The sequence below is a fragment of the Candidozyma haemuli genome (genome assembly GCF_002926055.2).
Source record: "Candidozyma haemuli strain B11899 chromosome Unknown C_2014730914, whole genome shotgun sequence".
Lineage (NCBI taxonomy): Eukaryota > Fungi > Ascomycota > Pichiomycetes > Serinales > Metschnikowiaceae > Candidozyma > Candidozyma haemuli.
The window spans coordinates 1,476,973-1,501,566 of NW_020289904.1; the positions used below are offsets into that span (position 1 = coordinate 1,476,973).

At 44.3% G+C, this 24,594-nt stretch overlaps 13 protein-coding genes and 1 non-coding gene across 14 annotated transcripts; 7 read left to right on the plus strand and 7 right to left on the minus strand. All coding sequences in view use genetic code 12, as the record gives it.

The window, feature by feature from the left end:
* Nucleotides 1–600: 600 nt before the first annotated feature.
* PCL1 (Pcl1p) lies at nt 601–1,536 on the plus strand (the record flags this gene model as incomplete). The annotated part of the gene is made up of 1 exon (XM_025485967.1): nt 601–1,536. The coding sequence occupies one exon, from the start codon at nt 601–603 to the stop codon at nt 1,534–1,536; it is 936 nt and encodes a 311-aa protein (XP_025341432.1).
* A 301-nt stretch (nt 1,537–1,837) lies between these two features.
* CXQ85_002284 (uncharacterized protein) lies at nt 1,838–3,469 on the plus strand (the record flags this gene model as incomplete). The annotated part of the gene is made up of 1 exon (XM_025485968.1): nt 1,838–3,469. The coding sequence occupies one exon, from the start codon at nt 1,838–1,840 to the stop codon at nt 3,467–3,469; it is 1,632 nt and encodes a 543-aa protein (XP_025341433.1).
* A 78-nt stretch (nt 3,470–3,547) lies between these two features.
* CXQ85_002285 (mitochondrial 37S ribosomal protein mS37) lies at nt 3,548–3,850 on the plus strand (the record flags this gene model as incomplete). The annotated part of the gene is made up of 1 exon (XM_025485969.1): nt 3,548–3,850. One exon carries the CDS (start codon nt 3,548–3,550, stop codon nt 3,848–3,850), a length of 303 nt encoding a protein of 100 aa, XP_025341434.1.
* A 142-nt stretch (nt 3,851–3,992) lies between these two features.
* CXQ85_002286 lies at nt 3,993–4,065 on the minus strand. Its single transcript has one exon. It is a non-coding gene; the product is annotated as a tRNA-Phe (tRNA).
* Nucleotides 4,066–4,494: 429 nt separating this feature from the next.
* On the minus strand, nt 4,495–5,961 carry RMS1 (ribosomal lysine N-methyltransferase; the record flags this gene model as incomplete). Its single annotated transcript, XM_025485970.1, has 1 exon — nt 4,495–5,961. The coding sequence occupies one exon, from the start codon at nt 5,959–5,961 to the stop codon at nt 4,495–4,497; it is 1,467 nt and encodes a 488-aa protein (XP_025341435.1).
* A 77-nt stretch (nt 5,962–6,038) lies between these two features.
* BUB3 (Bub3p) lies at nt 6,039–6,623 on the minus strand (the record flags this gene model as incomplete). Its single annotated transcript, XM_025485971.1, has 1 exon — nt 6,039–6,623. One exon carries the CDS (start codon nt 6,621–6,623, stop codon nt 6,039–6,041), a length of 585 nt encoding a protein of 194 aa, XP_025341436.1.
* A 496-nt stretch (nt 6,624–7,119) lies between these two features.
* Nucleotides 7,120–8,271, minus strand: CXQ85_002289 (uncharacterized protein; the record flags this gene model as incomplete). Its single annotated transcript, XM_025485972.1, has 1 exon — nt 7,120–8,271. One exon carries the CDS (start codon nt 8,269–8,271, stop codon nt 7,120–7,122), a length of 1,152 nt encoding a protein of 383 aa, XP_025341437.1.
* Nucleotides 8,272–8,466: 195 nt separating this feature from the next.
* CXQ85_002290 (uncharacterized protein) lies at nt 8,467–10,251 on the plus strand (the record flags this gene model as incomplete). The annotated part of the gene is made up of 1 exon (XM_025485973.1): nt 8,467–10,251. One exon carries the CDS (start codon nt 8,467–8,469, stop codon nt 10,249–10,251), a length of 1,785 nt encoding a protein of 594 aa, XP_025341438.1.
* An 883-nt stretch (nt 10,252–11,134) lies between these two features.
* Nucleotides 11,135–12,817, plus strand: CXQ85_002291 (serine/threonine protein kinase; the record flags this gene model as incomplete). Its single annotated transcript, XM_025485974.1, has 1 exon — nt 11,135–12,817. One exon carries the CDS (start codon nt 11,135–11,137, stop codon nt 12,815–12,817), a length of 1,683 nt encoding a protein of 560 aa, XP_025341439.1.
* A 438-nt stretch (nt 12,818–13,255) lies between these two features.
* On the plus strand, nt 13,256–16,275 carry MED14 (Med14p; the record flags this gene model as incomplete). Its single annotated transcript, XM_025485975.1, has 2 exons — nt 13,256–14,521; nt 14,569–16,275. The coding sequence occupies 2 exons, from the start codon at nt 13,256–13,258 to the stop codon at nt 16,273–16,275; spliced, it is 2,973 nt and encodes a 990-aa protein (XP_025341440.1).
* A 50-nt stretch (nt 16,276–16,325) lies between these two features.
* CXQ85_002293 (uncharacterized protein) lies at nt 16,326–18,113 on the minus strand (the record flags this gene model as incomplete). The annotated part of the gene is made up of 1 exon (XM_025485976.1): nt 16,326–18,113. One exon carries the CDS (start codon nt 18,111–18,113, stop codon nt 16,326–16,328), a length of 1,788 nt encoding a protein of 595 aa, XP_025341441.1.
* A 416-nt stretch (nt 18,114–18,529) lies between these two features.
* CXQ85_002294 (uncharacterized protein) lies at nt 18,530–19,750 on the minus strand (the record flags this gene model as incomplete). Its single annotated transcript, XM_025485977.1, has 1 exon — nt 18,530–19,750. One exon carries the CDS (start codon nt 19,748–19,750, stop codon nt 18,530–18,532), a length of 1,221 nt encoding a protein of 406 aa, XP_025341442.1.
* A 284-nt stretch (nt 19,751–20,034) lies between these two features.
* Nucleotides 20,035–20,694, minus strand: HIS3 (imidazoleglycerol-phosphate dehydratase; the record flags this gene model as incomplete). The annotated part of the gene is made up of 1 exon (XM_025485978.1): nt 20,035–20,694. The coding sequence occupies one exon, from the start codon at nt 20,692–20,694 to the stop codon at nt 20,035–20,037; it is 660 nt and encodes a 219-aa protein (XP_025341443.1).
* Nucleotides 20,695–21,983: 1,289 nt separating this feature from the next.
* KIC1 (putative serine/threonine protein kinase) lies at nt 21,984–24,530 on the plus strand (the record flags this gene model as incomplete). Its single annotated transcript, XM_025485979.1, has 1 exon — nt 21,984–24,530. One exon carries the CDS (start codon nt 21,984–21,986, stop codon nt 24,528–24,530), a length of 2,547 nt encoding a protein of 848 aa, XP_025341444.1.
* Nucleotides 24,531–24,594: the final 64 nt, after the last annotated feature.

Below are 24,594 nucleotides of genomic sequence, written 5' to 3' on the forward strand. Positions count from 1 at the left end.
GTACCTTGAGACTCGGCGAGGGCCAGGTTTGAGAGTGGCAGGAGCCGAGAATTGTGGAGACGATGGGGGCATTAGAAGCACAGAAATAAAAATAAAAAGAAAAAAAAATATGAGAGATGTGATTAACGAAGACGACGTCGGACGGGCCCGTGTAAGAATTGAGTATTGACGAGTGGATGTGTGGAACTTACCGTTACCGTTACCTAGGATTGACCTTAGCCTCCTGAAGGTATGGTCCAGATCGCGGGCTGGGCGAGTTTTCTGGTGTCGAAGGAGGACCATTGAAGAAGGCAGGGCAGGGGACAGGAAAGGCAGGACAAAAAAAAAAAAAAAAGAAGAAGTTAGGTCCTCATCTGCGCCAAAAAGAGGTGTCGCGAATTCGTGCCGAACAGGAGTGAAACACGAAATGTTCACTCCAAAACATTTTAGTGCGTCGCGAAGTTACAGACAGACCCGTAGGGGCCCCATAATGAGCGGCGGCGGCTTGGAATGCCTGGAGATATAAAGATGTGACAGTGCCACTCCCAGATTTCCAATTTTCCTTTTTCATCATTCGTCTTTCCAGTCTTCTTTATCCAATACACCTCTTCATATTACATAATGGTTTCCTCAATTGACTTGAAAGCATTGAACATCTTTGTCAACCAGCCTGTGTCCCAGAACATGATCCACAAGTTGGTTGTCACCACTTTACAGGTGCTCCCATGTCTGGACGACAGAGATGGCAAGACTGCCCATAGCGGTAAGCCATTGCCTTCCCTCATGACCTTCATCAACAAGTTGGTCAGATACACCAATGTCTACACTGGTACCTTGATGACCACCTTGGTGTACTTGGACAGATTGAAGCACAAGCTTCCAAAGAACGCTCAGGGCTTGCCTTGCACCAGACACCGTATCTTTTTGAGTTGTCTTATCTTGGCTTCCAAGTTCCACAATGACTGTTCTCCAAAGAACGTTCACTGGGCTAAGTACACTGACGGTCTCTTTTCCGTCAAAGACGTGAACCTCATGGAGCGCCAGTTGCTTTACCTCTTGAACTGGGGCATGCGTGTCACCAACGAAGAGATGTGCGCTCAATTGGCTTCTTTCTTGGAACCAATCAAGGAGGACTTGATCAAGCTGTCGAAGATGAGAAAGTACTTGGCCAAGCAACAGGCTGCCGCTGCCGCTGCCAATGCATCTGGTTCCACCAGCATCAAATCGAGCCCCAAGTCGGCTCTGGTTTCTCCTTCGCCAACTATCTCCCGCTCATCCTCCACTACCTCACACTTGTCTTTGCACAACCCACATGCTCACCACACTCGTCAGAACCTGGCTGCATCGGTGGCTTCCACCAATTCTGTGATGTCACATTACAGACAAGACTCCTCTAGCTCCTTGGAGCTGCTTAGTCCTAGGATCCCCATGTCGAAGAGTCACAGCTACAATGACAAGCTCTGTCGCGATGTCGATCCTCGTATCGAAATGGCTGCAAGAAACGAGGAGCAGGAGTTATCTAGAATGATTTCTCAAATCTACAAGCAAGGGGCATAATGACAACACTCAATGCAGGGCATTGTTTCACGGATATTACGAAATATTTTTCACTTCTTCTTTTATAGACGGTTTTTTAATCAATAATGGGTTTAGGTCAAGCATGCGTATGAGGAGTAGTGATCTCATTCTTTTTTGTTTCTATTTTCCTTTTTTTTCGCAGCCATTATGGCATTTCTAGGTGAAGCCCGCGTAAAAGTGTCGCTCCCTCCCGACATGAGCTGCACATCCGTACACCACAATACCCCAGCACTACAGATATGTGATCCACAAGCGAATGGGCTATCCCGAGTTCCTGCCCATGCTTTGTCGAATTACCAGATCTAGAATAGCAAGGAGAAGCTTTTCGGTTTCAAGGTTCCTTTCCAACAGTAACAATAACGGCAACGGCAATAACAACAACAATAACAATAACAATAAGGGCAATAAGGACCAGCTCCGAAAGCTCGGCTCTGTCCTACTGAAGGGGAAAGTTGGTGAACTGACCGATAAGGAGACCAGGAAAGGCACAGCCCTTAATATTAGTACGAAGAATTTACCTCCACCTTCAACTATTGATGAGCTGGCTCTTGATCTTGCTGTCAAGGAGAATATAGACGAGCTAGAAGACTCATATGAGACAGTCGCTTTCATGACTAAGGATGACGTGCAGATCCAAGAGAATTTGGATTCTGGCGGTCAATTTGGGTCTTTTCCTTCAAAGCATTTCTTGGATAGAAAAGCGCTTATCAGGAGCCTACCTGACGAGGTAGACATGCTTGATACTCCATGGGAGGAAATCGAACGCATCTACAGCACACTCAATAGATTAGACGAGGATAAGGCTGTACATGCAAAGTACATGAAGAGGTTTGGTATTGACGAAAAGGATCTTATGACGAAGCTCCGTCTTGGACGCAATCTCGATGACATGTGCAAAGCGGGCCGTCGTGGTGAAAAATATGACGTGCCAAAAGGTCTAGAAAGGGTCTTCAAAAGACTCTACCCCTATAACGTCGTGGGATTTGACCGTTCTATACTTGGGGTTCCTCTAAGAACAGGAAAGCATTCTTTGAAGAGTGATGATGATGAGAACGCTCGAAAGCAAATCCCCGAAGAGCTCGTTAGAGACGTTCGCCCTTTCGATACAAAGGTTCCAGTGCATAAGATCGACGTTAACTTCTTCGAAGAAGACCAACTCAAAGAAAGCATCAGCCCGTATGACCTGAAGCCTCTTCCTCCGGAAGATTTACTTCGGAACATCGGCAAGCCATTGATCTTTGACGATATCGACAATTACAAGAAGATTGAGCATCCCTCTGTGGAACTCTTGGATCGTATAGAAAGAGAGGCGCTCACATTAAAAGATTCCCTTTATTTGGAAATTGCCAGAAAAATGATTCCCCTGGGTACCGATGTCGTCAATTTGAATGCGCCTAAACTACGGACGAACGAGTACGTTGTTGCACTGAAAGACCACCACGCAACGACATTATCAGGCCCAACGTTAAGTTATCGTTACAAATACTTTGACTTGGTTCCTGTTTACGGTATGTTACTTACCAACAGAAAGCATTGCAACAACCTTTACAAACATCTATTCAAAGTCATTCTCATCAATCTCGAGGAGCATATCGACGTCTTGACACGTATAAAGTATAAGCTGCCAGAAGAGTCACAGGCATTCCTTGGGAAACTCTACGCAAAGATTCATCGTGTCGTGTCGGATAAGCTTATGCCAATGGCAGTCGACTCTAGACTACGAATTTCGTTAGATTACCAGGCTGTCATTCATAAGCATATTGCTTCGTTCAATTTTTCCAGACTTTACTGGCTAAAGGCTCCTCAGAAGCCACCTTTTGGTGGTAGAGACTATAATCGTCTGGTGCGCAGAAGGGCACAGAAGTACAATATTCTCATCCTTAACCCTGCGCACCTCAAATACTCCAAGTAGTGCATATACTAGTTGATACAAGGTGCGCCTAAATTTTTTCGTTCTTCAACTTCAAGACATCAAGTTCCCTCCCGTACGATGCAGCCAACGAAGAATAATATGGCCTACAAGAAGGTGGCGCAGAGCTTCCAGTTGCCACCTTTGCCACATGCAAAGATCAGGAATCCAGTGACAAACAAGAGTCTGGGTTGCACTGTCGCGATGGCTGGTTTACTCAACTGCTGGGCAGCAAATGGAGAAGGGTCAGCAGCTTGTGCCGCCTTGGAATTAGAATTGAAGACATGTATGGAGCTTGCAGGCAAGGGTAAGGGAACCAGAAGCTCCATCAATTACCACACCGGTAGACTATATCCTAAGTTGAAACTTAAGCGTAACGATTAACTGTACATAGCATGAATATTAGGGAATTTGGAAGTTATCGACAACGTAGTCGCTCTCAAAAGAACCGAGAAGTCACAGATCCTTCTGGGGCAAAAATTTATGGCTTTGATTCAATGGAATCGAGTGGATTTACAAAAAAATATGCGATTTCTGTGGATCGAACACAGGACCTCCAGATCTTCAGTCTGACGCTCTCCCAACTGAGCTAAAACCGCTTAATGTGTTGATGTTATGGAAAAGCATAACTCAACATTTAAAATTGGAAAATCTTAAAAAATGCCTACTATGAAACATAATTAATAATTTTTAAGGCTCCAGAATACTACTGGCGGTTTTCAAATTGGCTTACAATGCGATTTACGCCCTCTAGAACCAAAAAAAGAATCGAATCGAGAGCTAATGCGCCATATTCCTCGAACCATGTTTCACAGAGCACACCTAACTACCCTCTAATTACGAAATATAAAAAGGCTTGATTTTGGTAAGCTGCTCTTTATATTTTCATACAGCCCAGTGACCGCATGCGATATTCAGGAAGGTCAAGAAAACCTCTACAGAAGGGTATAACTAAACTCTTCTATAATGCACTAGTCGTCTATCCTTTTATTCTACTCTTCAAGCTAAAAAAATAATTTACAAATGCTTTACTGGTCCGTCTTTTGCTTCTTTGCCGAGTCATCAAGGAAGAGATCTTTCTTCAAGATATTCTTCAATAACTTCTGATCTGGAATAAAACTGTAGTCTCTTTCCTCTGTCGAGAAAAGCTTATCACCATCAGCACACTTGCGCAATGCTTCGTACTCAGATCGAAGGACAACCTTTGCCATTGCTGGCCTGGTTAACACCGCTTGGGCGACAAGATCTTCGTTCTCAATTGATTTATAATCAGACATGCGAGCCTTTATGATCTTGATAATGTTAGTCCGAAGATCTTCTGTGAGCTTTCCAGATTCTAATAGCTGGTAGCATTTCTTAAAAACTCTTCTTATCGCCCTACCCTTTGACTCCAACTCTCTATCATTAAATGTCTGTTCATTGTTAATACCTGCAAGCACAGTTAAAAGCTGAACGACAAAAATTAGTTCAAAAATGGCTTCCCCCGAAACGTAACAATCATAACTATCAATCACAAACTCTTCGTCTTCTTCCTCTTGGACCTCTAATAATATGCTGATGATGTCGTCCACATTGGAGGCAGAAAGAGAAGTATTCTCCGAAAAGTAATTTTTTATTTGTTCAAGGGAGATTTCTGCGAAATCAGCTAACGAGCCTTCAGGCTCAACATATCCGTAACGTCTTAAAATCTCAGAGTTAGGGTGGTCAGAATACGTATTGAAGACCTGTTCGCCCTTTTTAATATCCTTGATTGATCTCATAATGAGATTCTGCTCCTGATTCATGAGACTGGCATTGTGGCCCTTGGTGTCTGCATTCAATGTGTCTGCCAAGGGCAACATGCTTTTGATGTAGGCAGAGCCATTGACATCCACGTCGTCACTCTCTTCCTCCTCCTGATGGGTATCCAGGGGCTCTTCACGCTGTACATCAAAAGAATACGACATGATGAGTGCTGCTGCCTTATGAAGAGTCTGCTGAGATACGTCCTCAAGCTCCGTGATACCAAATGACTGGATGATTTCTCTGACTTTTTGCAAAAGGGCCTCAGCCGAGCTCTTTCCTATTCTCTTTGTAATAAAAGATGGCTTTAAAAGAGCCACTTCTTCTTCAGACCAGAAAATAAGCTGGTCGAAGTTGTAATTCTCAGTGTCGTTGATTGGGAGCACATCAAAGTATGGCTTCCACTTGCTTTCAGCGCCCTTGACTTGCCATTCATAAACAAGAACAAAAATCAATGCTTCCCATTGAGAAAGGCCAAGAACTTTATCAGAGAGGTCAGGACGGTCGGCAATTAAAGAATTGTTGGTAGCATTGAGGAAGATGCTCTTAGGAAGCTTGAAGAGATCCTCGTCGAGAGAGATATCTTCTGTAGCAATTAAAGCTCTTCCTTGACCGATACTCCTTAGGTCTTGAACTTCCACTTTATTTGAGATTTCCACATCCTGATTAGCTAACCATTCGACGAACTTTTCAGTTTTGGTAGCGAAGTCCATTGTGGTGATGGGATGAGATTTTTCGCACCCATATCAATACATCGAAACCACTGCGGTCGTTTATTATGGAAATTAAGTTATTTAGGTTTAGGTTTACAGTCTATCTCATCTAGTCTCCTTAGGAAGACCTGGCTTTGTCTTGGAACGAAAGAACTATTCGTATCCGGTAGCCTCATGAACCCATCGTCTGTGGTGCCGACAGCCATAAGCGACCCAGTGTTATTAATATCGAGCTGTGAGATACCATCAGTCCCTGGAACCTTAGGAAATTGTTTCATGCGCTTTCTCTTCTCCCAATTCCACACACAGACATGGCCATCGCCTCCAGCGGTGAAGAGGGTGTTGTACTGCTTGTGAAACCGTAGACCAGTCACTGGATAAACTTTATCAACGCCTTCATCGTGGTCAGGTACTCTATGGCACTTGAAGGCGAACTTTTTTTGCTGAACCTCTTCCAGTAGGTCGTTATACTCAATTGAGACCCTGCCGTCTATGCTTGACAATGCAAAACCTTCTCCAGAAGGGAAGTTTCTGATGCATGACATTTGATATCTAAGTCCACTACCACGCGATTGCCATGGATTACTGCGGTTGCGAAGGTCAAAGAGCTGAACCTGGCTTCCAGATAATCCCACTGTTAGAGTACGTGGTGAAGCATCCATGGCGAAAAGCTTGGCAGGACATGTATATGAATCCACGAGCCGGCTCATTCTCGGGTCAAAGTACTTTATGCTTCCATCGATTGTTGTATAAATAATTAGATTGGGATCCACAGACCGAACGTAATTTATAGGGCTTGATGGATGTTGATCAATCGTCGCGGTCGTCAAGGGTGATGTCATCCGTGTATTCTCATAGTCAAACTGTCGAAGTGTCCCATCCAAGCAGCCAGCATATGAAGAGTGATCTGAATGGGCAACTGCCATTATTGGGGAAGGTGTTTTGACCTCTGCTGTAAGGTTATACAGTGGAGACACTCCATGACTCTGGCAAGAATATAGTAACGCAACACGGCTATGCGATGCTATGAGTAAGGTATCCAGAGCCTGGCCAAACTCAAGACATGACAATACACCAAAGTCTTCAGGCGTTGATATTTGAACATATGCCATTCTTGAAGAATACTGGCAATGTTGACATTACCATGTTTGGCGCGCGTTAGTGGTTTGAAGACTGGCTGCGAAAAGTGCAGATTTCGGCAGGATCTTGGTCGGGTTCTACCCAGCGATAATGTTCACCGTGGGAAAGCCAGAAATCAATGAGTGTTTTCTCTTCTTTGAGGATTTCCCAATTGAGCTTTCGTTTTTGGATCTGGTCTCGAAAGTACTTGGTAAGTGTTTCTGTATGTTGATCCTTGTAGTTATGGTTGAATGATGGGAGTGTGGAGGTACTGGGTAGGAACATATCAAAACCATCTTCTTGAAAGACTCCTAATGATGGTGGAGGTCTTACTTCTGAGGTATGGAAATTCTTTACATTCAATTCGTTCAGCTCCTCGAAATGCGTAATGATTCTGTTCATCCATGACTGTTCATGGCGATGCAGATATTGATGGATGATACTAGTATATGGACGCCAACTTATTCTTTCTTCTTTTTGGCCACAAAGTATTTTGAGCAAGCCATACGCCGGTAGCAATACGGCTAAACAGTCTATAGGTAGAAGATAGTATAGCGACATTTGCGACATGAACGAATGCTGAAACGCTGCTAGGCCACCAATCGAGAAAATGCAATCACCTAAACGTCTTTGGATGGTTCTCTTTTGCTTCTGAATATACTCTTTGGAATTGTATGTAGCGTCCAAGAGACCAATGCAATTATGATAATCATTATTCAGAAGAAGTCTTCGTAGCAATACAGCCACAGGATTTATCAGCTGTTTGGCCAGCTGCGATGACCCAAAGTTTGCTTTAACAAGCTGAAACGACCTAGCAGTGTCCACGTTTGAATCACCCAGTATGAAAGAGGCCACTATCTGACCGTCATTGACGCACTGTTCCCAATGTTCTCTGAGGAAGTCCCAGAGATCATTCTCAAGTCTTGAGCTTGGAACATTTACTTCCAAATCAAGAAAATTGGCTGACTTCCGAACATGATCTATTTTATTGCCCAATGTTGATTGTGATTCTTTATTGATGCTTTGTAGCTTTCGGTTAGCTGTGATATAGTCCAAGATAGCACTTCGCAGAACATTGCCTCGCTCCCTCAGCTCAACAACTCTCCTCGAAAGTGTCTCATAGTTCAATGGAGTCCGCGAGAAGAAAGCCGAATGGACCTGACGACGCCATATCACAGCAGTCGTCTTCATGAACAGTGGTTGGATCGAGGTCACATGACAAATTTCGTAGATGGAAGAGAAGGGTTAGATCAGAGTGCGGCACCTCATTACAATACCTAAATAGGCAGAATCAAAACAAAGCTTGAAACCGTCCTGACCCAATTTGTTTTTGCAGAAGCCATATTAACTACATATTTCTATCTCTCAAGTGCATACACATAAATCATGTCGAAGAAACCTTCTGGAGACTGGATCCCTCCAGTGCCTCCTCATGACAAGCGGCTCAGCAGCCAATCCTCACGTCACTCCCATGGTTCTTTTCATCAAGCTGAGATTGGAGAGGCGGTGTCGGTTCCAATCAAAAGATCTTCCAGTGTCAAGACTCAAGGAAGTATCCGTTACTACGAAGGGTCTCCACGGAAAGCTTCGGAGGCTGCTACCACGGATGAAGAATCTTTATACTCTGAGAACCAGGTTAAGCTTGGAAGACTCAACACTAGATTAAGCCAGGCACCTGCGGTGGAGGCCCCTCTGATGACTTTGAATACCGAAGTGGAGGACGTTGTTCCTCCAAGACTGAGAAGAAGACCTATGAGTGAGATTATACCTCGCAGCTCCAAGGATTCATCTCCTCAGCATGCTCATAGGTTTTCTATTAACATTAGCGATGATTTAGACAAGCTCATGGAGAATGCTAGCAGCTTGCGAAGCGAGCCACTTTATGATGAACCATACGGCGTAACCAGTCCAACTGAATCTCACTACACTGCCCCAGAGCCATCTACCGCAGCTCCAGTGAACACCAACAGACATTCGACCTTCTCATCTGGCAGTTTTGAGACTGCTGACAGTGGTGAAGGGTCAGATGGCTTACCACTGGTTCCTGCCCATACTGTGGCCAGTCGTCAATTGCCAAAGAGACCTAGCCCTCAAAGTTTGGAAAAGGCTAGAGTCGCCTCGCATCAATTCAGTTTGTACTCGAGGGAAGACGGTGAGCGTACTCTTAGCTTCAATGAAGCTGAAGCAAAGGCTAAGAACGAAGACGAGGAAAGCTCCAGCACGCAATATTTGAATCCTTCTCACGGAATGAGTAGTCAAGAAGAATATGGCAAGGCTTATGAGAGAGAGTTTGCCAAAGAACAAGGCTTCACTCCAGACACTGCTACAAACAGCGAAGCGGGTACTAGCGTTGTCCCAAGCAGAGGCCCAAGTCTTCGGGCTGCTGTTGTTTCTAAGCAAGCAGAAGCAGGAGAACCAAAAGAGGAAGATACCACGATCACAGGCACAGAGGGTGCAGTAGCTGGACTCGCTACGGGGCTTGCAGTTGGAGCTGCTGCCACTGCAGCTGGATCAGGATTGGAACCACCATTGGAGGCCAGTCGTAGTGAAGCAGCTGCCGAGCAACCCGCCGAGCAACCTGCCGAGGGGCTTGCTGAGCCTTCCGCTCAATTCAACGAGCCTGAAGAACTCCAAGGTGCTGAAGAAGAACATGAAAGACAGGAGCCAGGTCTGCCATACCTAGAGCGTCCCCAGGCAGGTACTCTTCTTGCCAGAAGCGACCCAGATATCATTGCTGCCAGAGACAGCGTCTACACAGACCATGGATTGCAAGGATACCAAGCTGGAGACGACGAGTACTACGATATCGAAGACCCAGTGGTTGTACCCAATCCAGTACGAGCCAAGTCAGTCAAGGACAATATCCAAATGCCTAAGCGGAAAAGCACTAAGCGAAAAACGCGGAAAAATGTACGCAGTGGCAGCAGCGGTATGCACCTTAAGCCCTTTTCGTACAACACCCTCATCAATTTGCTCGAAAGCATAAATGGTGCAGTGATTGGCGAAGAGTTTGAAACACTTAACATCCCCATCAAGGAGAAGCAGATGATCGAGAAGATTGTGGATTCGTTGAGTAGGCTTACATCAGATATGATCCTTGACGAGCACCGTTACGAAGTTGGGCTTGAACGGTTAGAGAAGGCACATCGTGTGCTTGAAGGATTCTTGTGATTGCCAAGTGTTGGCGAGCCAGTGAGCTGGTGCAAATTTTGTGAAAGTTTTTTTTTGTAGGTAAAATAGTCTAATTTGAAATGGGATCGTGTTTAGCCTCACGCGGCTCTTTGGGCCAGCGTGAAGCGCACTTTTGGTAGACCTTGAATAGGGAAGCCACCTGCCAGACTTGGCTGGCAGTGAGCCGCAAGTGGGATCAACATGCGAAGCGACATTGACACAAGGGAAGAGGTGGTAGAAGAGCCGGAGGTTGGAAACTTCTGGCACCCACTTTTAACAAGAGACTCTCTTTCTGTCCGAACCTTAATTTCACTCAACCCTGTGGCAACCTCCCTTCTTGGCCATTGGACTAACCATTCAACGTTTTGTGTTCTGTTGTGTCCTACATCCCGACCGCGTACAGTGCTGGCTTCCCCAGATAGAGCTACATTCTGCACAAAGGGCTAAGATGTCCAGCTTGCCACCGGATTTAAAAAGTAGAGGGGCAGATAGGAGTGCTGGTTGGATATGGGCCAGGAAATTACGGGTAGATTTTCCCTTTTCCGTTCATTTTGTGATCCCTTTGACGAGCCATTACTCACTTGTTTGCAGCCTCACTTTCTTCTGCTGGTGCGCTACTGCCTACTGTTAGTCTACTGCCTGGTTACATGCACGCCGTTGGCTCCAGTCATACAAACCGCACTCTACTCTTTGCTTCACCATATTTGCAATTTTTTTAGATCTCACTACATTCATCCTTGGACGTCCAAAGCTGACTAGGCTGTTTTTACCTAGTCTTGAGCTTGCTTTTTCCTATAGCCTTGTGTTCGTGCTTAGTTCCCTTGTTTTGGGTTTGTTATCTGCTATATTACATTCCGAGGGCCATATATACTAGCTACCATAGATGTCAGCTCGAACAGACCTGCGGTCCTCTTCCCCAGTGACCACTCCCCAGCTATCTGATACCCAGTGCTTTTCACGCCAGTCAAACCTGTCGCCTTCGCTGGCAGAGGAGCTGGGGTTCGTGGTGCAGCAGCCAAAGGACGATTACAGATGGAGGAATCTTAGGATCGATGTGCCTGACTCTTCGCCTCTGGACAAACCTCTGTCTTTGAAGAGCCCAGCGTCAGTGTATTCTGCTTCACAATTGGCCGCTCCTATTGATATTTCACCCCTGAATTCGTTTGATATGGGTAGCATCACGCAACTACCGACTCCTGTTTTGAATTCTGGCCTGTTCGCTCAGTCCAAGATCACTTTACTTAAACGGTCTCAGGTGCACAGCTCATCATCTGGACCTTCCCATAGAGCTGTCTCAGAATTCCAACCGGGTTCAATTATCAAGCGTGGTGAGACCCCAAACCCTATCTCGATCAACAATCGTCATGTCTCTAACCCTTCACTGCTTGATGAAGAGGCATCCGCGATTCCTCTGCCTCCGCTGGAAGTCGATCATGGTCAGCTCATTGGCCGAATTATAGATGCCCCTCGCCTCCACAAACTGTATGTTTTTGATGAAGTGGTGGGGAAAGGCACGTTCAGCACGGTTGTCCGCGCTCATTCAACTGCCAACCTTGACGACATTGTTGCTGTGAAGATAGTCGAAGTTCCTACGAGCTCAAAGGAGGACGTTTCTAACTTCCGTCTGTATATCTGCAGAGAACTTGGCATTTTGACTCATCTTAAGCATCCGTGTATCGTCGGCCTTTTAGACTATTCCATAAACTTGTCAATCACGCAGGACGAGATTGATCAAGCAGTATCAGGAAACCCGTTATCTGCCCCTATGGGCTCTGATATGTATGACTTTTACAATATTAAAGTCCACAACAAACAGAATTTCATCCTCAATTACTGCAAGGGAGGTAATTTGTTCCATTGGCTTTACGACCATCATCGCGAGTCAAGTAAGAAGGTCGGTTTTTGGGAAGTTATGCGTCGCATTGTCGCTGAACTCATAGTTTGTGTCGCCTTCTTACACACTCACGATGTCGTACACCGTGATCTTAAACTTGAAAATGTTCTTCTTAATTTTTCAGACAAGGAACTTGGAGATCTGAATATCTCGCATAAAGCTGAGCCACTTTGTACATTAACTGATTTTGGGCTTTCCAAGAAACTCACGCTGCCAAATCAACTTCTTTCAACAAAATGTGGTTCGCAAGACTATGTTAGCCCTGAGCTTCTCATGGGCCTTGAGTACGACGGGAAACTTCTCGACTCGTGGTCCCTCGGAGTGCTAATATATGCTATCTTGGAAGACAGACTCCCATTCGATGTTCCTCCACTCGAGTTTATGTCTAACTCAGCAATCTCCCCATCTGTCTTGAAACGCCGGAGGAAGAGACATAACCCGGCTCATAGAATTGCCATGATAGATTGGGAATGGCTTCGAATCGCAGCGACCATGAAAGATGATACCTTCCCAGAAGCATCAAAGTTTATCATGAATCAACTTGTTGCTGTTGTTGACGTCTTGCTTGTCCGTAAAGATAGGCGGTTAACTGCCACCCAAGTACTCCATGATGAAAGGTTCCAATGGATTAAAGAACAAGTACCCTCCCATTTCCTCGAGCATATCCACTAGCTCCCCACGTTCCCTACCCCTACCCAAACGTTGTATTTATATAATGGCCTTGATGGTCATAGAGAGAGAGACCAAACTGTATTTATCAAAAAAGCATTACTTCTTTTTTCCAAAGGATACAATATCAATTGCATGTCTTGCAGTTTCCATGGCTGCAATTCATGCATGTGTAGAGCATACTCGCTACACCAGCACCTTCTAGATTAAGTGTGCCCATGCAGGCCACTGGTCGCACAGTAAGACAGAAAGTAAGTAGCCGAGAAGGAAAACCCGCTCTGGCAACACCATCAACACCCAAGGCCTCGTCCCGTATTCCATCTTACGGCTCGATTGTATAATTTATCAACAGAGTACACTCTGCTTGCATTCCTGGCCTTAGTTGTCCATACACTATTAATTCTGGAAGATTGGACGAGTTGATTGGTATTCTTCAAAACCATGGAGATCCAGCAGACGCCGAATGCCCAGAATGGCACATCAAACGGCAAACTAATGTCCATGCCTGAGCTTCCTCATGTCACGAATAATATAATACCGCTTTCCAATGTATTGCGGTTTTACACACAAGAAGCATACAAGCAGTTGAGTCGATTGATTGAAAATTTGGCCAACACGAAAACATCAGAAAGTGACATTCAACGAAAAAGAAAGTTCTTGGAGGTTATTGTGTCTCTCAGGAAAGACTTCTTGAAAATCTATACATTGGTCAAATGGGCTCAAAACTCAAGAGATGTCTCCAAGTTGATTGACCTTTTGAACTTCTTCCGTACCCAAGAGTTCTACTTTGAGAACTTGGGCCATGGGCTTAATGAGCTTAATAACTTCAGTGGAGCTAAACTCCCTGATTCAGATATCTTCACTGCATTGGAACTCTTGGTCAAGGGACGTCCACAACTACCATCTTACAACTTCATACCAAAACCAGCTGTCTCGCCAGAGAAGGTTTTAGAGGTCTTGAGGGATCTTAACTTGACCTTAACGGCAAGGATGGCTCTTATCAGTGATATGCCTCTGCGGTTCAACAACAACTACGAAATCAAGGATGGAAGGGTCATCATTACCATCCCAAACGAATTCCAGGTTTCTATAACTGTTGGTAATGACCAAATCATTGACAATGAACAGGATTATCATAAGTCGCCATTCTTTTTCATCGACTTCGCATTTCTATTCGGTATCAACCCGGATACTGGCTTGATTACGCATAAGGATAGCAGGATAATAACGAGGCTCCCAGAATCGTCAAGGGGCAAGTTAGAGACGGCAATGAACCAGGTTCTTCTTGTTCAATCTCTTTCTGGACTTTATGATTCCCTTCACAAGTACTCCATTTCATTCAAGCTTTACCTCATTTCTCGTCAACTAAGGGACCTATCAGTTCAAAGCAAATGGAAGAATAACATACAATTCAAGTATTCTTCCTCCTTAATTATCATCAACTACTGGTCAAACAATTATTTCTCCAAAGATTGGAAGTCGTTCATTGAAATTGGCATTGACAAGAAATACAACTTGAACTTTAGATGGTTCAAAAACGGCAAGTACAACCTTAATCACAACATCGAGAACATTACAGGAAATGATGAGGACGATGTCCAGGATTTGAGTGTTGACTGGATTCTTAGCCTTATCATCAACAAACATTCAGAAATTCTCATGCAAAAATATTCGAGCAATTACTGGCACAGTTACCACCAGACGCGTGTTCATCGATTAACCCTTATCAGCTTCTTATCCAACTTACCCCAAAGAAGTCTACTATACTTGCTATAAATCCACTCACGGGATTCTTCTATTTCATGGACCCGTCCCCAATTCAAGCTCTGATTCAGAGTAAGATCAATAGTCCACCTAATGCCTCCAAAACGTCCCAGTTCATCAGTGAACGAGAAATTATAACCAATGTGGTGAACCACTTGATCCAACTCAGACTTGAAAGTCTCAGCGAGTCTTTAAACAACCAGTTGATAACCACTGAGTGGATCGCTAACGATATCATCAAACTTAATGATGGTGAAGTCAGCAAGCTATATGATTCGTTAACAGCTGATAATGTTGATGACTCCGAAAAAGCAGGTGCACCCAAGAAGGTCCAGTTTTATAGATGTCGCAATTGGCCAACCTTCTCCTTCCTTATCAGTATGATAAGTGGTGTTACCTTGAAAACTTACTGGTGGGTCGCTCGGCTTAAGTCCATTAAGGGTGAATGGAAGATTCAGTGGATGCAAATTCTAAAACCACTGGATCAAGGCGAACCAACCTATCTGTTCTTCAAAAATCTTTCTAAATCGGGTTCCAACTTGATTGTTGATCATATCATTGTTGAGGAGTTACAAGCACGCAAGATTAACTATCTTAAGTTCAATGATGATTCTGCTCTAGATCATTTCGATCTACCATTCACTCTTGAAAGTTCGCCATCACGATATGAATCTGTATTTGTGCTTTTCAATCACGGAAACCTTTTACCTGTTGCTGTTTCATCCACGTCATTATTTCTCCGTGTCATGTTGTCGTCTGATGATGTCTCTACTAGGATGGGACTTTCCATATGGGGCTCACTCAAGAATATCTCACTGTCAGATGCAGGTGTTTTAGAGAAGCTTAAAGTCAAGATAATCCCCGAAAAGGAGAAATTTGAAATTCTGACACTGATTGACTTCTCAAGGAAGCTGATTGAAAGCTCTGAAACTGATGGTACCCATAATTTATTGAATCAGCTCTTCAGTCAGCTAGAGAAGGTTGATCTGTTGGTCAAGATGTTATACCAGCTTAAAAAGACAGACATTTATGTCACTACCACATCCGTTGACCAGCTCGCATTCATGATTGATCCAGTCTATGAGGAATTCCACTTGAAGCTTCCAGCAAATGATCAGATGCTGCTTGAATTAACGACTGGCGATCATGAAGAGGACGCTATCAAAGTTTTGACTAAGTTCTTGAACCAACAAATTGCGGAATCTCATGATACTCTTGTCGGCTCGATTCGTTACCTTAAGGAGTTTGCTCCGGTTATCGGTGCCACAAAGAAGATCCGCAATTACTTGCTTGAGAAGTCCGTACCGAAACTACCGAACAAACTTCCCAAGTTGCAATTTGAGATCAAGCTACAGCATCTTAATTCTTTCCACTTCGTGTTTTATCACAACAGCAGTAATCCAAACGCCCCCAAGAAAACTCAAAAAGATAGAATTTCGTTTGCTATGAGCTTTGCCAATAATAAGTTCGATGCTGAAGGCAAACTTTTCTTGAAGTTTTCCATGAAAGACAACCTCAATTCCCAAAACTTGAAGTATAAGCCACTTTTTGAACTAATTTTCAAAGCTGCCAGTGAATTGCAACTGGAATTGCAGAAAGATTCCGAGAGAGGTTTGTTAGTGAAACTTAACTACGACTTTTTGGTTGATCATCAAATCTTACAGAATCTCTTGATCAAGATCACGGATTGCTTTTGAGCTTCATTCAGAATGACTCAAGTTGATTCGAGTTTAGGGTATTATATAGGTCAATGAACTATGGTGAAATATGTGCACGTAATTGCAAGAATTGATGAAAAGATTATGACGCCACGGACGAAGAATCTCTCCGTAGCACGAATGTTATTCTTGCATAACTTCAAGTAGAATGAGCATGGCAATATAACGCAAACAAGAAAGCAGATGGATGATCCCAAGATGCCAACTATCCTGTCAAATTCTGGAACTAGGATTGCAAATCCAACGAATGCGACGTTGACACCAACTCTCACGCAAAACCTTAAGACAGTCCTCAAAAGAGCCCAGAATGCTGACTCGCCTTCGGTCACATTGTCAAGGTTAAAGACACCATCAAGAGTAGAGATGATAGGCTTGGCATTGAGTGGAGTTTTTGCCAATGGAATAAGACAAATAAGTCCGCTAATAAGAGGGTAGATCCAACTAGGGTAACCAGCAGTTTCAAGAAGATTGCTTGTCACTTCATTGTTGCATAGTTTGCCAAACATCAAGAAACCTATCACTGCCATTGAACAGTCGGCAACACATGTAATGCTGTAGGTGGTTAGCAAAGTTTTCTTGAACTTTTGAGGATGTCTCATATCAGATTTCAAATTCGGAAAGATAGCATGACCACCAAAGGGGGCCATTATAATTCCAATCGCTAAGAAGATATCTGCAACAGAGGCAGGCCACAAGTTAGTTGGCATAATCTGAAGTAAAGACCCAGGCGAAGCGCTCTTTATGAACCCGCATACTCCAACTAGAATAATGATGGAAAACGTTGACATGATGCCAAACAACAGGAAGATTGATAAGATTGGCAATGGCATAAAAGTAAATGGTGTGAGTACAAACAATGCCAATATTTTGAAGTCAGTTTTGGACCATCCACCGGTTTCACTCCCCAAGAGGGAGTATAAAGAGTCACTGAAGAGTAAAATGAGCGAAACGCCGCTTCCAAGTAGGTCCAATGAGAAAATGAAGGAGATCAAGAGTTTTGCAGTAGAACCGTAGGAAGCGTACCCAAGGTCTGCGTAAGTCATCAAAGTCTGGTCGGTATCCATAGCTTCTGAGAGTAAGGAAGCAGTCCAGCACGTAGCTGCACAGCAAAGCAACAACGCAGGTAAAGCTAAAACCCAACCGCCTTTCAAGAAACCCACAGGTAATGCCAACAAGCCTACCCCGATAAGAACATTCACTGAGTTCATAACAGTCTGAGGAGCGGTGGATTGACCTGCAATGACAGTGACGAGGTTACCGTCCTTATCCTCAACCTTCTTAATGCCAAAGTACGATGCAGAAGTAGCCCACGACTTTGTCAGTCTGTGGGACGAAAAAGAAAGAGCCGGGTGACTTCTTTGCTTAGATATGGGGACCATGCTAGGATGAGAGACAGATCCATGGCGAGATCTCGATGCGTGAAGGATGTTACTAATATCATCTTGATAGAACACCTCGTTGTATGGAGAAGGTCCTGATGCCCCAAGGGCGTTAGGTCCACGTAAAAAGTTATACTCGTGAAGAACCGTACTCAAACGTTCACCTCTCGATGAGGGAGCCATAAGATCTGGATCAAAGAGCTCATCATCTTCAACCCCAATATCTGAAGCGTCATCATCTGGTCCAGCAAAGAAAGACCTTTTCTTTGTAATGTTTGCATCGATCTTATTAGCAGCAAAAGACTGGGCCCTGGTGAAAGACGATGCAAAGTTGTGTAACGAGTTGGGTCCCCGAAACAGACCAACTGGTTGGTCAAGAAGAGACGTTCTTCTGCTATGAAGAAGCCTGGAGTTTTCTGTATACTCGTCGTCAGACATGGACTATTTCTAGCAAATCTAAGTCTTTCCGTCTTGTTGGAAGAAAAGTGTTGTTGAGGACAATTTGATGTTTGGGTCGCCATGCTTATCTCTGCCTAAAAGGGTAGGACTGTCAGCCGCATATCGCGCTCCGGAATCGTAGACGAGTAGGCCTGGAATCGGAGTCAGATAGGTTTTATTTTCTTGAAGGAGAAGATGGAATGACTATCTATTATTAAATGATTTACTATTTACAGATTTTGGGATGCGGGTTCTATGGAACCCACATTCTGTTAAGCTTTGCGATGATCTAGAGATAAGGCGATTCGCAGTTTTGCAAACGCCGAAATGCCCTGCGACATGTCAACACATTGTGCAGCAATCTGGTTCGATGGGGAACCATCTATAAATATAGGTGGCATGCAGATATACTCCAATTAGTCCAAACAACGGCTGATAATCATGGCAGCGGCTGTTCCAACGTTTAATGAATCGACAATATTCTTCTCGTCGTCCACTCTTCCCTTGTTCATAGCGACCAAGTAGTCAGAGCGCAAGACCAAGTTCTTCTTGATACCGCTTCCTTCGCTTCCAAGAACTAAAAGTATAGGCGACTCGCTTAGCAACACTGGTAGATCGTTGGACTCCACAAACTTGTTTTCCACATGCGCAGCATGGTTGTCTTTCATGGACTCGAGTTGTGCTTCACTAGGTTTAGCACTTGTAGAAACGACATTCCATCCGTTCTTCTTCAAACGATCAAAAAAGGGCATGACTTCGTCTGATTGGTAAATTGGCATCATATCGAGCGCTCCTGCTGAAGCCTTTGCAGTAACAGGACCAATCCTTGCAGAGTCGTGGCTAGGAACGACAATAAAATCGACACCCAAGAAATATGCCGATCTAACAATGTTTCCAAAATTCATAGGGTCTGTAATTCCGTCGAGATAGATCCCAAGAGGGTAGGTATCTTTACCTGGTCTTTCCGTGCCTCTTGCCAACTCGTGTGTACTCTTCTCTCTCTTACCAGTTTCCTCATTGATGCATGTAATGGTGTACTCGCCTTCAGATACCTCCACATCGAAAAGACTTGGAAGATGAAGTGGTTTTGTCTCTAAAACGACACCGTTGTGGATTCCGTTCGAACTGAGTCTGTTCATCTCTGCCTTCGACTTCTTCTCCACCACCTTGATGCCGTACTGTTTGGCAAGTTGCAATATCTTCGGCGTCTGCTCACGAGGATTAAATGTGTATAGCTTGTTGAATGACTCACGCTTACCAGCAGATAAGGCCGAGATCACAGGATGTGTTCCATAGACGTATTCCGATAATGGATTGAGAGTGATGGGTCCTCTCTCCGACTTTTCAACATAACTGTCGCCAAGCTCATGTTTACGGCGTTCCTCCCGTAGCCTTCTTTGTTTAGCCACCTTCTCATCTAGCTTTTTGCGTTCTTCTGGAGTGATGTTGCCGTACTTCCTGACGAAGAACTCGTCTTTGGAGATGCCCATACGTTCCCATACCTTTCTATCATCTTTCTTGGCCAGGGTGGTGAAGTTATCATCGAACTTCTTTATGCCCTTCTTGGGATTGTGAGACTTGAATACAGCCCTCACAGCTTGCTGTGGACTCGTGGTATGGAAACACCTCTTGAACATGGTAGTTGATATAGGCGCGATATCTCATCGCATACATCAAGCTGATATGGTGCCTAACTTTAAGAGGTGAAAAATCCAGTCTAACGAAAAATTGACTAATTAGTAGAATAATTTAGTTGCCCAAGATCTTATCCACTGTTTGTTTGCTTCGATTTCATCAATGTCCTCATGTTCACCCGTAGCGCTACAGTAACAGCATTAACCTCTAAAACGCTTCGAATGAAGCTTGCTATGTATTTTTGGTTTGATAAATAACTGTCCCAAATGACCTCTCCTCAGCAAACTCAGAACAAAACACCTTTCGTGCTAGGAACGTCCGTGGACCCCGTCTTACTGATAGCCTCCTTCATTGCAACAGCCAATGCCTTAAACGCACTCTCTGCTCTGTGGTGATCGTTGAAGCCTCTTAAACAGTCAACGTGGATTGTAATAGCAGCACCTTGAGCAAAACTCTCAAGAACGTGGGGAATCATCTCGCATGATAAGTCACCAATCTTCTCACGCTTCAAGCCCAACTCCACCACGGCGTATGGTCTGTTAGACAAGTCAACCACAGCTCGGCTCAAAGCTTCATCCAAAGGAGCAAATCCTGAGCCGAATCTCTTCACGCCCTTGACTTGGCCCAAGGCTTTATGGAAAGTAAGACCTAACGTTATACCAACGTCTTCGGCAGTATGATGGTCGTCGATATGCAAATCGCCAATACACTCCACAATAAGAGACCAGCCCGAGTGTTTGGCCAAAGCGTGCAACATATGGTCCAAAAAGCCAATGCCAGTCTGAACCAGGATGACTTGTGACAGACTCTGTTGCGTAGCATGGTCGTCGGTCACCTTATCAGGAAAGATAGACTTCTCGACAGCTATGTGGCCTCCGTCTAAAGAAAGAGCTATCTGGATCTTCGTTTCGTTTGTATCTCTTTTGATAGTGGCAAATCTAGACATTGCTGTAAACGGTATGTAGTGAATGAAGGTAGTATGTATTGAACGAAGGCCTATCGCGAATGAAATGTCTTGTATAGTAATGAGTCAGAACCAACGGTTAGCCAAGCCAGACAATAGGCTTAGCATAATTTTTCAGGTATATATCTCTGTGGTTGGAGAGCCGAAGCGATGACATGATGAGCTCTTTTATGTTTTCTTTCGGTCTGTTTATTGTGATGCCACTTCAGTACTTGGTCAACTTTGCAGCCATTAAATGCGAGATAGAGTAATGCCGGTTGTATCTGCGTAAAGGGTCCTCCAGAGGCCCCTCCATTTTGGCATCCAATACTTCATTAACTGTCTCTGTCTCGAAGTAAACAAACAAAACACTAGACCAGTAGTTTTTTAACCAGTCCATGGTCTTGCCGGGCATTTCCATGGTGGAGTGCGATCATAGTTGGCTAGTTGAAGCAATGGTATATGCTTAGCAGAAGCCGCGATGGTTAACGGTTAACGGTGCCAAAGCCTGGTCAAGGGGTAGCGCTAGAACTTTTTTTTGCCGTGGTTTGGAGTTAAAGAATTGTTTTAAACGTCTATCTACCGCTACAGCTTTGTAGTTTTACTACACCCCGGTATTGCTACCGAGTGCTGAATTTTTCAGATTTTTCACTTTGCCTGGAAAACGTCTATTTTCTACCAGTGGGGCTTTCTACGGTCCATCCATATGCCTAGAACATTGTGGATTTTCATATCATACCTCCAGATACAAATTTCATAAAATTCAAGTCTCTTCTTTATAGTCCCAAAACTTCATCCAACCAGCTAATTCCGTAGACGACCATACCTTTAGTAAGGATCTGATCTTGGGCTTAGCCTGATCTAGTTAGAAAAAGTCGCACATCAGAAAGGTTCGGTCCACATAAGCGAGTATGGCCCATGGCAGGTGTACCCCTAATTGCATTACGATGGTTATGAGTTTGTTCGGTTGAAGTGAACCAAGATACCTGATTAAGTGCTTTTTCAGCCCAAACATGAAGTATTTCGCCACATATAGCTAGTAGATGTTGATAATTCTGTACAGGTCTGCTGCCTTTCTGAAACCTGTCTATGAGAAACCAATTGTGAAGATACCGCACATCAACAAAGAGGTCTGATCCAACACCTGTGCATCTCCTTGTGTGGTACACTTCAGCCATTGCCTTTCGTCTATCTGATCCTTAATCGTTACCTGATAAAGACATCGTTTCAGTCATCGTCACTTACGGTGTATGGCCTCAGTACTCATCCACATCTCAATCAGGCTCTAAGCCATGTCTTCAATAGAATCATACAAGAGGACCGAAGTCATTGGTCAGGGAAAGTTTGGCGTGGTCTATAAGGGTTATAATGTGAAGACCAAGAAGGTTGTGGCGATCAAAGTTCTAGAACTTGATACTCAATATGATGAGGTTGTTGATGTTCAGCAGGAGATCCAGTTTCTCGCCGACCTTAAGAATGCCCCCAATGTGACCCATTACTACGGCTCCTTTTTAAGTGATACAAAGCTTTGGATTATTATGGATTACTGTGCTGGTGGATCCGTGCGTACGTTGTTGAAAGCAGGCGTGTTTGAAGAGAAGTACATTGCAGTTATTGTCAGAGAAACCCTACTAGCTCTACTGGCAGTGCATAAACTAGGCGTGATTCATCGTGATTTGAAAGCTGCTAATATTCTTATTACAAATGAGGGTAATGTTCAGGTGTGTGACTTTGGTGTGGCCGCCCAGTTGTCAGCTAACTCGTTGAAGCGAACTACTATGGCAGGAACCCCTTTCTGGATGGCGCCGGAAGTCATCCGTGAAGGTGACCAGTATAACGTCAAGGCTGATATTTGGTCTTTGGGTATCACAATTTATGAAATAGCAACCGGTAACCCTCCTTATTCAGATAAAACTTCGAACTGGGCAATGACGATGATCGCTAAGCTGACACCCCCTCGTTTGGAAGGCAGAGAGTATCCTCAAGCATTAAAGGAATGTATTGCTCTATGTCTTGATGAAAACCCTGATGAAAGGCCGTCTGCTGATGAATTAACGAAATGCAAGCTTGTCAAGCTGTATAAAAGCATGCCGACCAGCATACTAAAAGAGCTTGTGTCTCGATATCTACTATGGCGTGACAAGAACTCAAGACGTGATTCAGTCTTCTACAATTTGGGTGCTGATGCCGAGAATGGCGATGAGACATCTAATGATAACCAACTCCAAGTCAAGTGGGATTTCGACTCCTTGAGCAGTAAAGAATATATCATGGATAACGACATACACATGAGTGAAGTGGAACAGCATTTCCCTTATCTTAAGGACGATGACGAGGATCAGCATCATGATTACACACTCACGTCGCAGCCTACCCACCATGCATCTACCCTTCATCCAAATTCAAAATTCAGCTCGGCTAGTAACAACAACACAATCGCCCAAAAGCAGCACTCGACTGGTGCTAGAGCTCCATCTGGTAAGTCGTCCACAGATCGCTCACTGAATCGTCATCCACCTGCATCACCATCAAACAACGTTCCCAAGTCTTTAAGGTCATTATTCGAAGATGATAATGACGCTGAACTGGCCTCAGATAACATATTTGAAGACCCACGTCTACCGGCACTATCATCTGTTAAAGAATCTCATCGAACTGAGTCTCCAACAATTGAAATTCCGGATATGGATAGTTTAGCAATGATATCGTCAGTCAACAAGGAGGCTGCTGCCTCTAATCATGCTTCGCAGAACGGTTCACGTTTAGGTCACAAGCAGATGTCCCATGATGCTTTACCAATGTTGAATAAGCCACCTGCTTTGGTGCATTCACAGTCTGCTTCGGCTGCTCTCGAACCAAGAAATAGTTCTCCTTCGACCACCAGGCCACGTAAGAAGACAATTTCAACAACTCATGGGCCAAGTTCTGCCTTCCAACATGCTCCAATGCTGCCTCTTTCACAGACACATCATGACTCAGTCAAGAGACATGAAACGCCCTCACCAGTGGCTCCTCCTATAGGTGCCCATGGGGAGCACGGTCCAACGCTTAGTCCTTCAAAATCTATGCGGGCTCTTCATGCTAGCGGAAACCCGATGTTACAACCCATCAATTTTAAAATGAATGGCGAAAAGCTGGCCCAAGGCTCTTCTAGCAAAGAAGTCAGTGGGAATGCTCCTCAAAGCTCTACATCATCGATATCAGGACCCACGCATGCTCCAGGGCCTGCGAATCCAGTCAAGTCTAAACGTGAGAAGCCTTCTCTTAGAATTCAGATGCCCGTTCCCAACTCTTCGGTGAATCTCATGTCTGCTTTAACTAGCGAAGACGCAGAGAAAAAGGGTATCTTGAATAATGCCAATATGGCCCATATCAACTCAGAGAACATAAATCAATTTGGTATCAATCCTGCTCTCGTTGGAAATGTTGCATCAATGACTCCAGTGACAGAAAAGGATACCCAGTTGGGTGAACCTTTGGATGTGAAAGAACTTCAACAAAGACAGCAGTCTACAGTCCAGAAGAAGCTTACTGCAATTCTGGGTCCCAAAACAGCTCCAATTAGCTCCTCCAACTCAGGTGGAAACTATTTCGTTCCACGCGCTACCCCAGCTCAAACACTCACTACTGGGACTACAAGCATATCTGCCAGTACTACACCACTTAGCGCGAAGCAGCCATCAAGATTCCCACAGATCCCTGCGATCAACAACGACCTATTCAGCGATAGCACCCCAAAATCTAAGCTCAGTGGGGAGTTAGAGCTGATCTTGAAGCTCTTCAGCCAAGGCCTAGATGCTCTAGAAAACAGTTTACAAGAGAAGCGTCTGAGTACGTGAATTTCCACGTGCGACGCGGCACGTGCAGAATTATGATATATAGAGTTAATGGATCAACAATGAT